This window comes from Macaca nemestrina, chromosome 19 (genome assembly GCF_043159975.1).
Source record: "Macaca nemestrina isolate mMacNem1 chromosome 19, mMacNem.hap1, whole genome shotgun sequence".
Classification (NCBI taxonomy): Eukaryota; Metazoa; Chordata; class Mammalia; order Primates; family Cercopithecidae; genus Macaca; species Macaca nemestrina.
This window is the reverse complement of record NC_092143.1, coordinates 73,405,355-73,426,165: the sequence shown is the minus strand read 5'-3', so window position 1 is coordinate 73,426,165 and position 20,811 is coordinate 73,405,355. Positions and strand designations below refer to the sequence as shown.

The window sequence follows — 20,811 nt, the reverse complement described above, 5'->3', positions numbered from 1 at the left end:
CTCATGTTTAGACAAGAGTCCTGTCCTCAAGATATCACAAAAATTCGAAAATCTGAAAACAAAACAAAGCACCCAACCCCCAAAAATCCAATTCCAAAACAATTCTGGGCCCAAGCATTTTGGGCAAGGGATCCTCAACCTGTATTTTGCCAACTTCTAGTTTAAATCATACTACCTTGTCTTCTCACCATTTGAAGTTATTAAGAAATGAGAGAGAAAAATACACTTTACTGAGACAATTTTATTCACTATGGATATATATACATGATCAACATTTTATCTTCATTCTTCAGAAGACTTAATTAGAGCAGCTTTCTTCTCATACTTATCTCTAATCTCTTTAATATTTTCTGAGAGATCTTCTGACATGCATTCTTCATATTCTCTATCAGCTTTAGCAATCTGCTCCTCAAGATGTTTCTAGTGAAGATAATTAACAATTGTCAAAGTAAAAAAATATTAATTTCTTTAAAAATGTTTAATTGTAAAATTTACAAACAAGAGGATAACATTTTAAAGTTAAGAATAAAAAGGGCTGGGCGTGGTGGTTCACTCCTGTAACCCCAACACTATGAGGCTGAGGTGGGCGGATCACTTGAGGTCAGGAGTTTGAGACCAGCCTGACCAACATGGTGAAACACACTCTCTACTAAAACTAAAAAAATTAGCCAGGTGTGGTGGTGTGTGCCTGTAATTCCAACTCTGCAAGAAGCTGAGACAGGAGGATCACCTGAGATTGGGAGGTGGAGGTTGCAGTGGGTCAAGATTGGACCACTGCACTCCAACCTGGGTCACAGACCAAGATGCTAGCAAAAAAAAAAAAAAAGTAAAAAGAATATATTTGTATTCACCATGTAGGCTCTTTTTGTGCCCTTTCCTAATTGTCTTCTTTTTTCTCCCCAAGATATAACCTCTTGCCTGAATGGTGTTTTGCTTTTCTTTACCTTATACCTTTATTACACACATACACACACACACACACACACAGATGAATGTATCTCTAAATAATATATTGATTTAATAGTACCTGGTTTTAACCTTCATATTTATCAAATGATATTAAATATAATGTTCTATGACTTTTTCATCCAGTATTTTAAAATTCATTCATGTTACTACATATGGCTGCAGTTTATTCAATGTACTGCTGCATAGTATTCTAGAATGAATATATCAACATTTACTTATTTTGCTGGTAATGAAGTTTTGTTCGTTCCCAGGTGTGGTAGGCTGAGTAACAGCCTTTCCAAAAATGTCCATGACCTAATTCCAGAAAGGAACCTGTGACTGTTAGCTTACATAGCAAAATAAACTGTAGATGTAACTAAGTTAAGGATCTTTTTTTTTTTTTTTTTTTTTTTTTTGAGACGGAGTCTTGCTCTGTCACCCAGGCTGGAGTGCAGTGGCCGGATCTCAGCTCACTGCAAGCTCCGCCTCCCGGGTTTACGCCATTCTCCTGCCTCAGCCTCCCGAGTAGCTGGGACTACAGGCGCCCGCCACCGCGCCCGGCTAGTTTTTTGTATTTTTAGTAGAGACGGGGTTTCACCGTGTTAGCCAGGATGGTCTCGATCTCCTGACCTCGTGATCCGCCCGCCTTGGCCTCCCAAAGTGCTGGGATTACAGGCTTGAGCCACTGCGCCCGGCCAGTTAAGGATCTTGAGAAAAGGAGATTATTCTGCAGTATCCAGGTGGGTCCTTAGAAGAGGAAATCACCAGTGTCAGAGTCAGAGAAGGACTTTAAGGACAGCGGCAGAGGGCAGAGAGAAGAGAAGATGCCATGCACTGGCTTTAATGATAAAGGAAGGAGCTACAAGCCAAGGACTGTAGGTGGCCTTTAGAAGCTGGCAAAGGCCCCAGAAATATTATAGCCCTTTGGACCCATTTTAGACTAACCTTAATAACTCTAAGATGATAAATTTGTGTTGCTTTTAAGCCATTAGGTTGGTGGTAATTTGTTACATTAGCAATGGGAAACTAACATGCCACATTGTTTTGTTTTTTTTTTTTGCTATTTCAAATACTGATACTGTTACAAATTACCACAAACTAGGTTGCTTAAAACAACAGAAATGTAATCTTTTAGTTCTAGAGGCCAGAAGTTTGAAATCAAGATGTCAGCAGGGCCATGGTCTCTCTGAAGGCTCTAGGGAAGAATCCTTCTTTGCCTCTTCCCAGCTTCTGGTGGCTCCTGGCAGTCCTTGGTGTTCCTTAGCATGGCTGCTTCACTCCAATATCTGCCTCTGTCTTCACATGACCTTCATATAAGGATACCAGTCACTGGATTTAGGGCCTACCCTAATCCAGTATGACCTCATCTTAACCAATTACATTTGCAAAGATCCTACTTCCAAATAAGGTCAGTTTCTGTGATTTAGGATAGATGTGACTTTTGCAGGGGGCACTATTCAACCTAGTACAGCCCTCTAGCATACAGTGTAAATATTTTTTTAGGGCAAATATACCTAGAGTGAAAGTTGGCTTTGGGGATTGACAAATTACTTTCTTTCTTTCTTTTCTTTTTTTTTTTTGAGACAGAGTCTTGCTCTGTCACCAGGCTGGAGTGCAGTGGCGTGATCTCAGCTCACTGCAAGCTCCGCCCCCTGGGTTCAAGCGATTCTCGTGCCTCAGCCTCCTGAGTAGCTGGGATTACAGGCATGTGCCACCACACCCAGCTAATTTTTGTATTTTTAGTAGAGATGAGGTTTCACCATGTTGGCCAGGATAGTCTCGATCTCCTGACCTTGTGATCTGCCTGCCTTGGCCTCCCAAAGTGCTAGGATTAGACATGACCCACCGTGCCTGGCCGCCAAATTATTTTCTAAAATTATTTTATCAATTTACATAATTGCTAACAGTAAACTAGAACTCCCATTTCTCCACATCCTTGCTGGCATTTGGTAATGATCAAACTAAATTTTTGCCAATTTCTTAAGTGTGGAATATGACGTATACTTTCATATGTTTATTGGCCACCTTGGTTCTTCTGTGATAAATTCTCATTCAAGTAGAAAAATTACTTTTATTGATACATATTAGATATACATATTTTCGGGGCCCCTTCGAATCTTTGGTCCATTTATTTATTTTTCAGAGGCCATTGTATATCTGGATGGTAATCCTTTACCAGTTGTGTTTTAAAAAACATCTTATATCAGTTTGTGGCTTGTCTTTCCACTCTCTTTCCATGTACTTTGATGTAGAGAAGATTTTAATTTTAATAAAGGTAAATTTGTAAATAATTTTCTTTTGTGGTTTATACTTTTTGTGTCTATTTAAGAACTCATTTACAACCCCTAAAGCATAAAGATAGTCTCTTATAATTCTTGTAAAAGTTAAAAAAGTAAGCCTCACGTTAATTTCTGAATTCATCTGGAACTGATTTCTTTGTAGAGTTTAAGGTAGGGTTCCAGCTTCATTAATTGAACAATTCATTTTATCCGACTATTCTGAAATACTGCCTCTCTCATAGACATATATTTCCTGTCTATGCTCATGCATCTATGTCTGCACTCTTAATCACAGAGACTGGTCTTTCTGCATCAATACTACAATGTGCTAGTTACTACAGCTTTATAATAATTCTTGGTATGCCTAAACAGACCCCTTCCCCCCGACAAAAAAAAAGGTGATTTTGTGTCCCGCAGGAAAAGCAAAGTTTTTCTGTAAAGAACCAAATAATAACTACTTTAGCCTTGGCAGTCCAGATGGTTTTCTTAATAATTACTCAATCCTGCCATTGTAGCGCAAAACCAGCCAAAGATATACTAAAACAAATGAGGTGGCTGTGTTGCAATAAAACTTTATTTACAAAAGCAGGCTGTAGGCCCAATTGGGCCTGCAGGTTGCAGTTTGCTGACCCCTGTTCTAGAACATCAAGCCACACGTGAGACCTTTATGGGGCTCCAACCAGGAACTGCTCAAATAAACACTTTGTCCCACAAGAACAATATTCCATCTAAAGGTACCTTTAGATCTAAACCCCTCTGTTTTCTTTAGTCCAACTTCATTACTCACTGTAGAATTTCCTCATTGTGCCTGATCTTGTTCAACCAGTATTGTTCACTGGACAACCAAACTAGTGTGGTTTGACTTTCTATGGTTCTTCCATATTTTACAAAAGCTATTAAGAATTTATACTGATTAATCATAAATTTTGCATAGTGCAAAGTAAGTGCTTAGTGTTTGCTGAATTTGGTCTAATTTTTCCAATAACACCAAACTGTACAGAAACTAAAAAATAATAGTAACTTACCGTTAGGTTTTCAATTCTAACTTTAACTGATTAAAACATTGATAACTGTGATTACTTTACACAAATCCCTAGTGATAAGTTACTACTGAATTAACACAGAGGACAGACAGTAGAGCTGCAGATAACAGAAAATCACGGCCCAGCGCAGTGGCTCACGTCTGCAATCCCAGCACTTTGGGAGGTCAAGGCAGGCAGATCACTTGAGGTCAGGAGTTTGAGACCAGCCTGGCCAACATGGTGAAACCCTGTCTCCACTAAAAATACAAATATTAGCTGGGCATGGTGGCGCATGCCTGTAATCCCAGCTACTTGGGAGGCTGAGGCAGGAGAATCCCTTGAACCTGGGAGGCGAAGTTGCAGTGAGCCGAGATGGCGCCATTGCACTCCTACCTAGGCGACAGAATGAGGCTCTGTCTCAAAAAAAAAAAAAAAGAAAGAAAGAAAAGAAAGTCAGAGGTGCTAAGGATGCTCACAACTGTTTAGCACAAATGCTTCATTTTTACAGATGAAGAAACTAAAGACCCAAAGATGTAAAATGATATATACAAACAGGCTCTGTCAACCTAAGCCATCAATTGTATGCTATGAATAAACTTTTCTCTTATGCATCTAGAATAGAATTATTGTATACTATCCTTGGGAAAATGAAAACACACTCAGATAATTTTTTGTCATATGGTTCAGATGAATAACACTGGTTGAAAAGGATCAGGCAAAGTTATAGAACCACTAAGTGCTTGAATTAGAAAGTGGGTAGAACCCACATTTTCTGACATAGTATCTAGGATGCTTTTCTTAGTTCTTCACACTAAAAAGTGAAGACCATTGACACGAAGAAAGCAGCAGTTCAATGTCTTTCAGGAGAGAGGATGGGTAGTAGCGTATCACATGCTCATGTTTTCAATAAATGGAAGTCTATTAATATGACAAAGCGAATTTTTTTCTTAAACTGGAAATATATTATCATCTAATACATTAACCAGGAATTTTATAGCTCAGAAATTTATCTTAGCTTCTGGGGCTCCGTGCAGCATGTTGGAGGGATAGTTTTATCAGTGAACTTTAGCTGTGTGAAGAGTGGGGATAAGGTAAATAAACCTCATCCTTCTGAAACACTTTGCTTTGTGCTTATAAAAAATCACAGAAAGGAATAACAATCATCATAAGATATGCCCTTTCATCTTAAACTTAATGAAATCCTAAATGTATGAATGTAAATGTACTAATATGTTTCCAGTATGTAGAACATGGCCTGGCATAGCATCATCATACATTGTCGATATAATACATAACATGATATGTTGTTTATGCAAATACAATAGATTACTTTATAAAATGCACAAGTGGGCTGGGCGCAGTGGCTCAAGTCTGTAATCCTAGCACTTTGGGAGGTGGAGAAGGGTGAATCGCCTGAGGTCAGGAATTTGAGACCAGCCTGGCCAAGATGGTGAAACCCTGTCTCTACTAAAAATACAAAACTTAGCTGGGCGTGGTGACGGGATCCTGTAATCCCAGCTACTTGGGAGGCTGAGACAGGAGAATCACTTGAACCTGGGAGGTGGAGGTTGGAGTGAGTCAAGACCATGCCATTGGACTCTAGCCTGGGAGACGAGAGTGAAACTCTGTCTCAAAAAATAAATAAAATAGGCCGGGCGCGGTGGCTCAAGCCTGTAATCCCAGCACTTTGGGAGGCCGAGACGGGCGGATCACGAGGTCAGGAGATCGAGACCATCCTGGCGAACACGGTGAAACCCCGTCTCTACTAAAAAATACAAAAAACTAGCCGGGCGAGGCGGCGGGCGCCTGTAGTCCCAGCTACTCGGGAGGCTGAGGCAGGAGAATGGCGTAAACCCGGGAGGCGGAGCTTGCAGTGAGCTGAGATCCGGCCACTGCACTCCAGCCGGGGCGACAGAGCCAGACTCCGTCTCAAAAAAAAAAAAAAAAAAAAAAATAAATAAAATAAATTAAAAAATAAATAAAATAAAATGCACAAATGTTCCCCTGCATCATGTTGCCATACTACTAGACAAGATTATTCTGATAAATTTTTGCTAGATCATACTTTAAATAGAAATAAAATTCATCATTCAATTTCTATGGAAGAAAGCAGAAATACATCAAACTTTTAAAAACCTTTCTTGGAATGTAGGAAAGACCATCACACACTTACCTCTACAGACCCGACATGTGTAGCAACCATCTCTAACAGACGTTGTAAGTTATTTCCCACTTTTCGTCTTTCTTCAGTCGTGGTTTGCACAACTAGTTGGTATCTGCAGAACAAAAACTCTTGTTTAAGTTGTCCAGGAAAAAAACGAATACATCAGTTCTAGTTAGCTCACTTCCCATTTCCACATTCAATAAAACCAAACTGTGATGGATTTGTGTGCTGCAGGCTATATGTATAATCTGTAGAGGTCCTACTATCAATCATTAAAAGAGAAATATAAACATTTTCAAAGATTCTTTGCAAGCAACAAAACAAAAGAGTGCCAAAACTTCATGTTTTAGCGTCTAAAGCTTTGCAAGTGAGTCTCCAAAGGGACTGTAAACTCAAATGCTTTCTGAGCAAGACAAAAATTTGCAAATGGGGGACTGGAAGTCTCACTTGTAGGAATTCAAATTCAAATTCAAACCAATAAAATTGCAGGCCAAATAAACCTCAACTGAGTTTTCCACCCTTGGCCTACAAATAAAGAAGTGAAGAGAAATGACTTTCACAAGGCTTGTACTTGCAGTCTCAAAGTAGGAAATTTTTCAGTTATTTGAGGGCAACTTAAGACTTAAAAAATGTATATTTTACATAAATGTACACAAAGCCTATGGATTAACTGTTCAGTATATTGATTTTATATAAGTTGCACAAGAGCATTATATACATAGAGACAGAATATTATTTAAAGAAAGGATGCCACTGTTTGTAGTTGTAGTTATATAGTGTGGCTAAAATTTTTCCTATGTAAGTTTTAAAAATTGTAAGGGAAACTGAGAAGGAGGAGATCCTGACAATGTACAATTTGATTATAAAATACTTCTAAGAAATACAACAAAATATATAGGTAGGCAGTTCTGTTATGTTTTTGGAAATATGAGCATAATCTGGCAAATTTCATGTTTGCTTATGCCAATTTCTTCCCTGAGAAATACTTGGTGAATGCAGAAAACTGCACCCAGCTGAATCCGGATGCAAAGGAATACACAAACGTAAGCACACACATCAAATGTACACTAGCCACTCAGGGCACTGCATATGTAATGAGCCACATGCATCCACTACTGATGGTGCAATTTCCATCCCACTTCAGATAACCCACTTTCTACCCTGTACAGTAACTCAGTCTGTCGCCTTCTGAATGCCCGTTTCTCAAATCAAACTAGAGGTCTTTTTAATACGAAGGGTCCCATATTGATCGTAGCATTATGTATTTCCTAACCATTAAATATGTGTATCATTGTGCTAACATTTTTGTTTGATTCTTATCTTTTGTTTACATGTGTCACTGATGGGGTTTTTAATTTTTTTTAGAGATGGAGTCTTGCTCTGTTGCCCAGGATGGCCTTGAACTTCTATGCTCAAGTGATTCTCCTGTCTCGGTCTCACGAGTAGCTGGGACTACAGGTGTGTGCCACTGAGCCTGACTACTGATGAAATTTTTTAATGCTGTGCCTCAATATCAGTTTTCCCATAGATCCTGTGATTTTTATGGCATGATTTTGCATAGCATGGTAACTATTTAGAAGGCATATGTTGTGTTATAGTAGACTGACTATAATTTATAGTATAATTACATTTTATTATATAATATACATAATTTCTAGGAAATAAAAACATGAGCTCAGTGGAGTTTATTAAAGCTTAGTGGAATTTTATTAAAATTCACTAACAAATAGCCAAATTTATTTGAATTGATTTAAAATTTTTTATGTTGTTTTCAGGGATTAAAAGCCATGTATTAACTAGATCTAAAGATTAATGATTTCTTGGTAGACAGTAACTGTAATACTAACAGAATGTATCTGTTGATAGGGAAAGTTCTCAGGTTATAAGCAGTTGTACTTAAGTTCTACATACCATTCTTTCCATCCTAAATACGTGTATACATAAATTAAAGCAAATAAAAATAGATCGAATTTTACAGAACTGTTAAATTAATAATCTGAAAAGAAACGTATAAATCTTGGTGATATAAACTTACTCCCGCTGAACAGCATCTAATTCATTCATAGCTTCACTGAGCCCCTGGTTAACAGTACTTTCTAGCAGGTGCTTGTGTTTCTCCAAGGACTCAAGCTCACTGGCACATTTTTCATCCTCTTCCTCTGCTTCCTATCAGGATAAAGTCATGGTTATGGGTTTCTTGATATTCACATTCTGTATACTCTAGGTGGATTTAAAACAATTATAAAAAGCACTTAAGTAAAATCAGGTTGCATCATTTGTATTCTCAAGATGCTTACTATTTTACATGCAAGAGACTTTAAAGCGCTCCTTTGGGAATTCTGTATTATAAAAACAAATGCGGCTGGGCTTGGTGGCTCATGCCTGTCATCCCAGCACTTTGGGAGGTCGAGGTGGGAAGACCACTTGAGGTCAAGAGTTTGAGACCAGCCTGGCCAGCAGGGTGAGACGCCATCTCTACTAAAAATACAAAAATGAGTTGGGCATGGTGGCATGCGCCTGTAATCCTAGTTAATCAGGAAGCTGAGGCATGAGAATCGCTTGAACCCAGGAGATGGAGGTTGCAGTGAGCTCAGACTGTGCCACTGCATTCCAGCCTGGGCGACAGAGAGAGACACTGTCTCAAAAAAAAAAAAAAAAAAAAAAGTGATTTTATTATTTTTTAATTTGAAAATATTTATTAAAATTTAAAATATATATAAAACCTTTAATTCAATGGTTCTGCTTCAGAAATTTATCAAAGGGAAGGAATGGAAAAATACGTAAAGATATACAAGGATATTCACAGCAACATTATTTGTCAGTTGAAAATTTAGGGAAAAAATTAATAAGGGGCTAGCTAAATAAGTTATATACATACTTATGTATATATGTAAAATAAAAACACAATAGAAGGATTGCTCTCTCTACGTTTATATGAAAAGATATCCATGATATCTTTTCCTGAGAAAGACAGATTATGAAAAACTGCATAATTTGGTACCATTAAAAAAATATATGTTTGTATATCTGGAAGACATTCCCTAAACTTTAACCATTGTTTCTAGTGATGGCATTATGGTAGACTATAAGGTACATTTCAGTTCCCATTTTATACTTTTCTCTCTTGAGTCTCTATTGTTTGTAATGAGCATTTATATTATGAACAAAAAATACTTTTTCCTTTAAAAAATTAAAAGTCATTTTATTCTCAAAGATGCAGAAACTAAATAAAATTGGTTCAGTTTTTAGGGTGCCAAGGTCAACTGGCTAGAATTTAGAAAGTGAAGTTTTTTTAGTTTTTTGGTGAGTTGGAAGTATTTACCAAATGTGACCTTTTCAAAAAGCTTGCATAGGATTCATTCAGCAGTATTTTCCAGTTTGAACAACAGGAAATTTTATAATATTTTAATTAAGATTTTTTCTCAGGAGCTTCAAGGAGGCCTTATGTAGGTCCTTATTTCACAGATGTATTAACTATGCATACGCAAAGTAGCCCAAATTCATCATTTCTAAGGTTTGTGAAGATGAAGTAACATAAAGCCTTTCATTTAAGTGCATCACAGAGTAAACTCAAGCATTGTCATAGAGGATGTGTGAAAAAATAAAAATGATTACCAATGTCTTTTTTTTTTTTTTTTTTTTGAGACGGAGTCTCGCTCTGTCGCCCAGGCTGGAGTGCAGTGGCGCTATCTCGGCTCACTGCAAGCTCCGCCTCCCGGGTTTACGCCATTCTCCTGCCTCAGCCTCCCGAGTAGCTGGGACTACAGGCACCCGCCACCTCGCCCGGCTAATTTTTTTTTGTATTTTTAGTAGAGACGGGGTTTCATTGTGTTAGCCAGGATGGTCTCGATCTCCTGACCTCGTGATCTGCCCGTCTCGGCCTCCCAAAGTGCTGGGATTACAGGCTTGAGCCACCGCTCCCGGCCCACCAATGTCTTACATTTCACATTTAGATCATATTATGTGGCGTATTTTCTAAACATTTCACACTGTTTAAGAAAACAAATAGGTCCTAAATATAATACAAGCCAAGAGAAAAGTTTTCAGTTCCTAATACTTCGTTGACATAAGTAAAAAATATTGGCATAGTTAAAATTTTCACATGAATTGTGTAAGTGGTAATAAATAGAGTCATCTGAATATTTTAAAATGCTGGTCAGACAGTAGAATGGTGGAGAGTCAGTCTTTTTATTTTACCTACCTTCTAGACTGCATGTAAACGGTCTTTGGAATGTGACCAGGATAGTCAATTTACAATAACTCTTGGCAGGCAACTACATATTCAAAAGACCTTATTGGGGTTCAGGCTTTAGCAGTACATAACACTAAATCTCTATAAAAAGGTAGGAGAGATTCTGTTTAGTTTTGCAAGGATATTGAGTCACATATGCAAGTATAAAATATCAGATAAAGGAACAGTAAATGTGTTCTATGGTAAAATAGCTCTAATCCAGAAAAATGTCCTTTAAAGAACAAAATAAAACGACTCCTTACCATAAACTTTGGCAGAGAAAACTAACCTAAGATACAAGTTATAGGATGTATATAGCTTAAAGATTTTGGTTTTGATGTCAGAATATATGACTCATCAAGCAATCATGACATAGCTTTGGATAACCTACACAAACAGTAGCAAAGTTCTTACCTTAATTTTTTGTTGGTAAAGATCATCCAGCTTTTGAACTTCTTCTTTCAGAGTTCTCACACTTCTCTTACTTTCTGTTATCATTGCATTCAACTGGGGAAATAAAACCTTGGTTGAGAAATCATAACTATACATCAAAGTTATTTTAACAAGTTATAGAGTTTTTATATTATCCATCAACTAACCGAACAATGTTATTTCTTCTAGTCCTTTTGGACTCTCACTTATCATTTGTCCAAAAATTTTATTATTCTCCAAAGAGAAATTAATTTCAAAGAAACCTCAAAGTTAAGGAGGTTAATATCTGTTTTTCCACTAGTTGTTGTGTGAGTGCTTTTTAAGCTCTCATATATATTACATATATTATTAATATTGCCATATTACTTTATTCATATATAAATAATTTTTGCCTCTGGATTTGAAATCTAGCTTTATTTAGACTACATCTACTATAGTTATTTAGCTTTTCATTTTTATGTTCATTTTCTAAAATGTTAAAAAAGAATTGTTTGTATTAATTTTATTAGATGTTTGCTATTAGTTATAGTCATGCTTTCCTTCAAAAAGTAATAAGGTAACCACATTTAATCTTGTTAAAGCTTGAACTTTAAGATCAGTTGAAACCAAAACTGAAAGAAAAAAGTGTTTTTCAAGTTCATTTCCTGTTGGCAAGTGCTGATACCAGTTGATGTCAGCAATTAATAGAGAATGTTCTTCAGCTATACCAAGAGGAAACTGTTTCCTGCAGGAAACATAAAATAGTAAAATGTATAATAGCTGACTTTTTTAAAAAAGGATAATTCTACACACATATGAAATTAAAAAAAAAATCTAGGGGTTAAAATTTAGTGAAGCTATTGTTATTTGCTAAAACACAGGTTAGTGACACATACAACTAGCATACGCCCAGAACTCAAAACCAGATCTAACACCAAGAACTTTTTCTAAAGGTATGTTTTATCTGCAGTAACTAACAAGTTAAACAAGTTGTTTTAAATTCACCTGTAATAACACCAACAGATACTCAAGCAACCAGAACTTCCACTGATCCTCATGGTTGGTCAAAACCATGTTTACTCATCTCTGAGCAGCTTCCACTTTCCATGTCAGCAGTACTAAAGCTGCATCAATTACTTAAACCTGTTTTTCTGATTCCCAAAGTACACATTTCATATATATATATACACACACACACACACACACACACGTACACACACACACACACACACACAGCCCAGCTCCAGTTACCTACTGGACATTCTCCACTTTGATGCCCCAGAGACCTGAAACTCAGCATATGCCAACCTACAATTCTCTCTTCTATACCCTTCTCTTTTACATTCTTTATCAATCACCACATACCCATTTGCCAAAGATAAGACACCTGGGCATTCTCAATTTCTATCTTGACCTTCACATACAAATGGACAACCAAACTGTTGTTTCCATCTTTAAATCTCCTTTCTCCATCTTCACTGTAATAGCCTTGCTTTGGGTCCCTACCATTTATTATTCACTGTACAGGATATTGATAGGTCTCTTAATTGCATGGTCTAGTCTCATGCACCTCTAATCTATTCTTCAAAAGGCCAACAGTGTGAAATTACTAAAATAACAATAATTATTGTTATTTCCTTACTTAAAAATCTTCAATGATCTCTACTGCCTACAGAATAAAAAAAATTCAACCAGTAAGCAAGCCCCTTCATAATTAGGTTCTTGTCTCTCCAGGCTTCTCCCTTATCTCACTTACACTCATGGTAATTTATTAATATGCTATGCTCTTTGTTTTTTCTGTTTGGAGAAGGGGTCTCACTTTGTCACCTAGGCTGGAGTGCAGTGGTACAATCTCAGCTCACTGCAGCCTCCACCTCCAGGGCTCAAGCAATCCTCCCACCTCAGCCTCCAGAGTAGTTGGGACTACAGGTACACGCCACTACACCCAGCTAATTTTTATATTTTTTTGTAGCGGCTGGGTTTTGCCATGTTGCCCGGCTGGTCTTGACCTCCTGAGCTCAAGCAATCCACCCACCTTGGCCTCCCAAAGTGCTAGGATTACAGACGTGAGCCACCACGCCCGGTCCATGCTGTAGAATGTGTGTGTGCATGCATGTGGATAAGCACGAGCATCCTTTGGTGTATCCATTGGCCAACTCCTACTTTTATTCACAACTCAGCTCAGCTATCACTTCGCTCAGAAGGAGCCTGTACTTAAGTATATTATGAGAATCCATAGTGCGCTGTATTCACATTACAAAAAGTTATGAGAGAAGAAATTGTTTTCATGCCCATCTTCCCACTTAAAATGAAGTTCACAAAGGCAGATGCCACACTGTACTAGTATCACCATCTATTACGGTACTAGGCACATAAGCACTCAAAAAATATTTGCTGCATAAATTTCAGTTCCAAATATTTAACTTTAACCTTTATTTACATTCATATTCACAAGTGTGATTAGATTAATTTCTTCTTTTTGTGATATCTTTGTCATGTTGTGGCATGAGGCCTACATGAATTCGGTCTCTTTATGCTCTATGATAATTTACATGTCACAGAAATCATCCAGTCTTCAGTATTTGAAAACACTGACCTGTGAAATTATCCATTATTGGAGTCTTTTGAAGAGCAAATTTTTATTTTTTTTACTTTAGTTTCTGGTTACTTACATATTTTGACTTTCTTGGGATTTCTATTGTTCAGGTTATAATCCATTTCATCAAAAAATTTTAAATATACATTTCTGTTTATACTATATTACTTCATAATTCAAATAGATTTCCACCATTGCTATAAGCCATTTCTCCTTTTATATTTTCCTGCTTTTTCTTAAATGGTTTTGGTAATTATTTTAAAATACTTTCCAGGTTAAATGTTTCATTACTCTAATTTATTAATTTCTCTATAACCTTTATTATTTCCAGTTGCGTTTTACCCCATCCCACCTTAACTTAGTTAAACTATTTGTCCAATAGGAAAAACAATTTTAGTTGTTAGTCTCTGTATGACATTACTGATCTCTCCCTTCTTGAAAAGTTTTCCCTACTTTGGCTTATATATATTACATATACATATAAGCGTATTCTCTTCTGTTGTTTTCCAACTAACTTTGTCTACTTTTTCTAAGAGTTTTTCCCAGAATTTCCTTCCTTTGCCAGTCTCTTAAATGTTGTTACTGTTTAGGATTCAATCCTCTGTCACTTTCCCCTCCACATTCATCCACATATATGGCTTCAACTATTACATATGCTCTAATGACCCTCAAATCTGTATTTTCAGCCCTGATCTCCTTCTTACACTCTGTATCTATAGCTTCTGCTTCCTCCTGGATATCCCACAGACAGCAAGCTCAACATCTCCATCACTGTCTCCACCACACCCTGCTCTCAGTTTTCCTCCTCTAGGTTAATAGCACTATGATCCACTCAGTTGCCCACATCAAAAATATGGAAGTCATGTTGATATTTCTTTCTCCTCAAGCTTGCACATTCAGCCACGAAATCCTTGGGTTCTACCTCCTTAACATTTCCTAAACCTGTTTCCTTCCCTCTAGTTCTACTATACATTGGTTTAAGTCTCCCAACATTTTCAGGAAAGAAATCAAGAATGCCCAGGTGTCTTATCTTTGGCAGATGGGTATGTGCATCCCCTCTAAGCTATGTTTTCCTGTAGCCCAAAGGGTTTTGTAAACCTAAAAATCGGATGAGCATAACTGTACCTATGTCAGCCTTTTTCTCTAAATGGGAGTGCCTGAAGGATGTATTTATCTTTAGGACACTAACATGGGGCCTAGTCTATAGTAGGCATTTTATAACTTTCCCCTATCTATAGCCTTTAAAAACTTCAAGTCAGTCTGAAAGATGTTTTGGACATGAAGTTCCTGTTGTTTGGAATTCATACCTTTTGAGAATCTCCAGGTTTTAGCACCCATTCCAACAAAAACCAGAAATCAAAATGAAGCAGGCTAAAGGAAGACTTCACTGCAAATCATCATCATTCCCAGGGAGCAGTCCAAATTCCTCATCTTTTCTCCATAGATATTTTAGAAACCTCAAATTACAGTCATAGTATGAGGTGATGAAACTCTTCACTTACCTAATGTTACAAATTTTTCTATTTTTCTGAGAATGTAAAAATTCTAATACAAACGAAGTCTTGATAGAATTTATTAACATTGGAAAAATGTCTTTCTGTGAGTTACCAGCATAATTATTTGTGAAATGCTATAGGTTTTGTTTCCAGATGAGAAAAAATAAACTTCTCTTCTGAGAAAACGTAAAATTTCATTTTATATCTTGAAGTCTATTAGCCAGATCATAGTAGTTCCTGAAGAGCTGAATTAACAAGGGGTTTCCTTTAACTGCTTGGTGTCTTATAAATGAAACCCTTTGTGTGTGCATTTGAGAAGTAGCTTAAATTTTCTTAACTAACAATGTTTACTTTAAAGGTTACTAAATACAATAATAGAATTTTCCTTTTCAGGGACATAGGTGATATTCAGGATCTCAGAAGCAGAGACTACCTGAAATTCACTTTTGGAAATAGACTTCGAAAGGAATTTGAGTTCTCCTGAAATTCCATGATCCAGAATGCAAAAACTTGGTAAAAAGAAACCTCTTAATCTATCACAGCTAATTAGCCTCTAACCCCGTAATTATACTTGCCTACTTTCAAGGTAGCCACCTGAAACCTCTTTTAGTATAAAAATACTAAATTATCTCAAGTTAGAGGCACTTCTCTATTAAAAAAAGGCCGGGCGCGGTGGCTCAAGCCTGTAATCCCAGCACTTTGGGAGGCCGAGACAGGCGGATCACGAGGTCAGGAGATCGAGACCATCCTGGCTAACACAGTGAAACCCCGTCTCTACTAAAAATACAAAAAAAACTAGCCGGGCGTGGTGGCGGGTGCCTGTAGTCCCAGCTACTCGGGAGGCTGAGGCCGGAGAATGGCGTAAACCCGGGAGGCGGAGCTTGCAGTGAGCTGAGATCCGGCCACTGCACTCCAGCCTGGGCGGCAGAGCGAGACTCCGTCTCAAATAAAAAAAAAAAAAAAAAAAAAAAAAAAAAGGAAAATTTACTTAGTTCCATCTCACTCCGTCATATGTGATATGTGAAGGCTAGGATGTTTAAATGTCTTAATAAATTACTTCAAATATTTCTGTCGAGGGTATACGCAATTCTCATTTTTTCATAGTTTTATTAAAAAATTACTTCCTTAGCAATCAGAAACCACAAATAACATTTAATTTTAGGTTTTAAAATCTAATTTTTGCTTTTTATGACTTTTTATGTTTTATTACTTACTTGTTCTAAAGTATCCTCCAAACCCATTTTTTTATTTCGAGCTTTATTAATTTCTTCTTCAGTTTCGTTCAGGAGTTCCTTAAGAGGTACCTATAAAATACATAGGAATGTGGGTGACATATAACATTTAATTACAAAATATCTGTCCTGAGGCATCCACACACTGTGATAGGAGGAGTCACTTTTGGAGAAAAAGTGAAGCTATAACATTTAAAATCTAATATACTGTCAAATAGAAAACAAAGATAGTTTTTAATCAAATTTCTGTTAAGTGTAGACTATAACCTGCTTTTGTTTTGAATACTTGCAAAATTCAAGATTTGCTCATCTATCCTGGAAATTCATTGCTATTATTTAAACATTTTACAAGTACACTTAGTTTACTGCAGTATTTTTTTGAAAAGAATTTATATGTAGGTTGTATTTTTATGCTATGTTATCCAGAAGTATCAATTTCTCTTAATCCTTTTCAACTGTTTAGTTTTAGGATTCTCTGCTTGTATTTCTTATGTTTATTCTGTTCTACTGACTTTAACACAGCACTTCATTGCTTGTCATTTTTTAAAATTGAGGTGAAATTCACACTTTAAAATGGTTAAACTGAAATATTTAGGTTAAAATGATGTTAACATAAAATTAAACATACAACATAAAATAAACATAATGTTTAACATAAAATTATAGTGTGTAATTCAGTGGCATTTAATACAGTAACCATCACATCACCTCTAGTTCCAAAACATTTCATTATGCTGAAAGAAAATCCCATATACCATTATGTTTTAAGTAGGTCTTTTGAAGTTACTGCTGAGTTTTAATTTTGGCCTGCTCCTTTCAAAAGATGCAATGGCCTCTTTAATCTCTCTCTTTCTCTCTGTTTTTTTTTTTTGAGATGGAATCTCACTCTGCTGCCCGGGCTGGAGTGTAGTGGCGCGATCTTGGCTCACTGTAACCTCTGCCTTCGAGTTCAAGCAATTCCTCTGCCTCAGCCTCCCAAGTAGCTGGGACTACACGTGCGTGCCACCACGCATGGCTAATTTTTGTATTTTTTAGTAGAGATGGGGTTTCACCATATTGGCCAGGCTGCTCTTGAACTCCTGACCTCATGATCTGCCCACCTTGGCCTCCTAAAGTGCTGGGATTATAGGCCTGAGCCACCGTGCCTGGCCTCTTTAATCCGTTAAAGAACTTTTCACCAAATACTACTTATAACACTTGGCTTTGTACCTTATTGATTCTATTTTATTTTTCTATTATTATGTAAAACTATTTCTAGAGATGAAAGCAAAATTTCTCCTTGAGCATATTCATTCTTCTTTTTGCATTGTGTAATCTTTTCTACAAGAATGTGATTCATGTAATTATTTTCTTGCATCAGCCATGTCAAACTACTCAAAACAGTGTTGAGCAAACTATGCCTGCCTATCTATAGATAGATTACTAATAGACTAAATGTTTACTGGATGTATTTTTTCTATTGAAAATGAATATAGCTTGATTTAATCAGTGTCTGTCCATTCACAAATTGTTATCTCTGGGAAAGGAGGGATGTATGTTTCTTGATAGTTTATCTCTAACACGTACCTGGTCTGGAACATATTATGCACTTAATAAATACTTGTTAAATGAATAATTCTCAAGGGAAAAATGTATAGCTTTTGACTTTAATATTCTTCTATTAAAAACTGAAGTATTTTGAAAATTGGCATTTTTAGGGGCAACTCAAATACTAAAATCTATAAATAACTGACAAGTTACAATAGAGCTATTTAAAAATTTTCTTCCCCAAATTACTGCCTTGGCCATATTTAAAAATTAGGCACGAATTTCTCCTTGTCGATTACCAGTGTTCTTAGTACTCTAACACATTTTATGCCTTCATGTGTGCCCTTGTGCCTGGAATTCTTTCTACAGACTATTCCCATAAATGTCTCATCTTTCAAGATTTCATTCCACGGTTACCATCTCCAAAGTCTTTTTTGCTACATGGGAAGAACTGATCTTTTCGTTACCACTTGTAAAGATTTCTAATGAAGCACATATATAGCATTTGATGTCTTTCTCCTCTGGGGGGATCATTAGCAACTTGACAATAAGGGTTAGGCCCTCTGTCTTTATAGTACTGGTATCTATTTTACATGTAATCAATTTTTTTTACTGGATAGTTGAAGATTTCTATGATCAAGAAGAAAGAAGATACAGCTTCAGTGTTTTATTCCTTTGTTTAGCACTGGGTTATGAACATGCCAAAGTTCAAACTCTAGAGATATCAATCATAGAATTAAAAAATCTTAAAAGTAGTCATCATTACTTACATAAACTTGAGCCCTGTATTTGACAAGGCAGTTGGCACCAGCCTCGGGATTAAACTTAATTTCAAAATCATAACCTTTGGAATTCTCAGCACCTTTAGGAATAAGTTTTAATTTTCTAGCCAATTTGTGATACTCTGCTAATTGTGTTTCAATCTGTAAGAAGAGAACACAAAAAGAAATGTTAAAGCAGCCCCATTCCATATGTTTTTTTCAGTTGGCATTTCTGCAATTTTTTTTTTTTTTTTTTGAGACGGAGTCTCGCTCTGTCGCCTAGGCTGGAGAGCAGTGGCCGGATCTCAGCTCACTGCAAGCTCCGCCTCCCGGGTTTAGGCCATTCTCTGCCTCAGCCTCTCGAGTAGCTGGGACTACAGGTGCCCGCCACCTCGCTTGGCTAGTTTTTTTTGGTATTTTTTAGTAGAGACGGGGTTTCACCAGGTTAGCCAGGATGGTCTCCATCTCCTGACCTCGTGATCCGCCTGCCTCAGCCTCCCAAAGTGCTGGGATTACAGGCTTGAGCCACCGCGCCTGGCCTCAATTGGCATTTCTGCAATTTTATACAAAACATATTACACCTATTTTTAGTAGTTTAGTAATTCAGTAATCTTTAGTAGTAAAACTAGCAGTTTTAAAATATACAAAGAAGATAAGGTTTTAGTAACACTTAAATTTACAGAATAATTAAGACTATCAATTGGTGTGTAATGTACTAGTATCTTCCATTTACCTGACAGCTTGGAATAAGAGTCCATATTTAGGTATTAACTAAAATTTACTTTTTGAAGTGCCAGATAAAGAAATTATGAAACATGTAAAACAAACAACCTTAGTTTTGTCAATGTACAAATTAAAACATTTCATGTATCCAAAATAAGTAGAAGGTAATCATTTATGTCTGAAAATGTTATTTTAACTCTATTGATAAAAATATTTTAGTAACATATTTCACATTTCCTGCTCTCCTTCCTTCTTCCTTCAGGGCTCTGTTCAAATAAGGTCATCAGAAAGGCTGTCTCCTAATATAGCCCCCTAATTCTTCTAAATGCTTATTTTGTTCTATTTTTCTTCATAGCAATCATCACTACCTGACATATATTGGTTCATCTCCACTTCCTGAATATAAGTTCCATGAAAGCAGCTCTATCCTCAGCACCTAGAACAGTGCTTGGCATATAGTAGATACTTAATATTTGATTGAATAAATGAATTTGCAGAGTCTAGGCAATTTGTTTTTAATCTGCTTCCTCCATTAAACGCATACTTCATTTCTCATTGTTATTACTCATCCATAAAAATCAATTTGAGTGAAGGAATGCAACGGTAAGAGGACATATTGGAACTTGCTTAACCAATTTGCAGTTTCCAAAAATGCATTAGATCTCAAAAGCAATATTACTTATACATTAAAATTTGGGCTTATTACTTATACATTAAATGTTGGCCAAATTGGTAATGTATTACCCATAACATTGAAATTAAGTTGAATAATTGGCTTCTCTCATGCCAAGGCCCAGATCCAAATATATAACAGCCTATTACCTATTTTCACTTAGACATGGATATAATACATCCATCTCCGTTCCTGTCTCACAACTTCTTCCTTCTCTTCTCTCCCCGAGTGAGTGGCACCTGCCCAATTACCCAAGCCAGACAGGGCAACCACTTCCTCCCTCTTTCATCAAGTCTCATTCACTCCACCTCCTAAGTTGTCAGAATCTACTTACTTCTTTGAATTTTTACTATCTTTAACTTTTTTTTTTTTTGAGACAGAGTTTTGCTATTTTTGCCCAGGCTGGAGTGCAATAGTACGATCTTGGCTCACTGCAACTTCCACCTCCTGGGTTCAAGTGATTCTCTGCCTCAGCCTCCCAAGTAGCTGGGATTACAGGCATGTGCCACCACACCTGGTTTCTTTTTGTATTTTTAGTAAAGATGGGGCTTTGCCATGTTGGCCAGGCTGGTCTCGAACTCATAACTTCTGATAATCCACCTGCCTCGGCCTCCTAAAGTGCTGGGATTACAGGCGTGTGCCACTGCACCCAGCCCGGATCCTTACTATCTTTTAGAGAATGATAGTAATTTCTTATTAGATTGCTGCCACAGATTTTCACATTATCAGAAATAAGATCTTTCTAAGA

General features: G+C 36.8%; 1 protein-coding gene across 1 annotated transcript in view; it reads right to left on the bottom strand.

Annotated features, from left to right (window-relative positions):
- Positions 1-226: 226 nt before the first annotated feature.
- LOC105478814 (NDC80 kinetochore complex component) overlaps positions 227-20,811 on the bottom strand; it is a 47,151-nt gene continuing 26,566 nt past the window's right edge. The window contains exons 12-17 of the mRNA XM_011736439.2: positions 18,677-18,829; positions 16,362-16,451; positions 11,059-11,151; positions 8,449-8,579; positions 6,423-6,525; positions 227-420 (exon numbers count right to left, since the gene is read on the bottom strand). Coding sequence (XP_011734741.1) covers positions 283-420; positions 6,423-6,525; positions 8,449-8,579; positions 11,059-11,151; positions 16,362-16,451; positions 18,677-18,829 — 708 coding nt within the window. The 3' untranslated portion in view covers positions 227-282. The remainder of the gene's footprint in view (positions 421-6,422; positions 6,526-8,448; positions 8,580-11,058; positions 11,152-16,361; positions 16,452-18,676; positions 18,830-20,811) is intronic.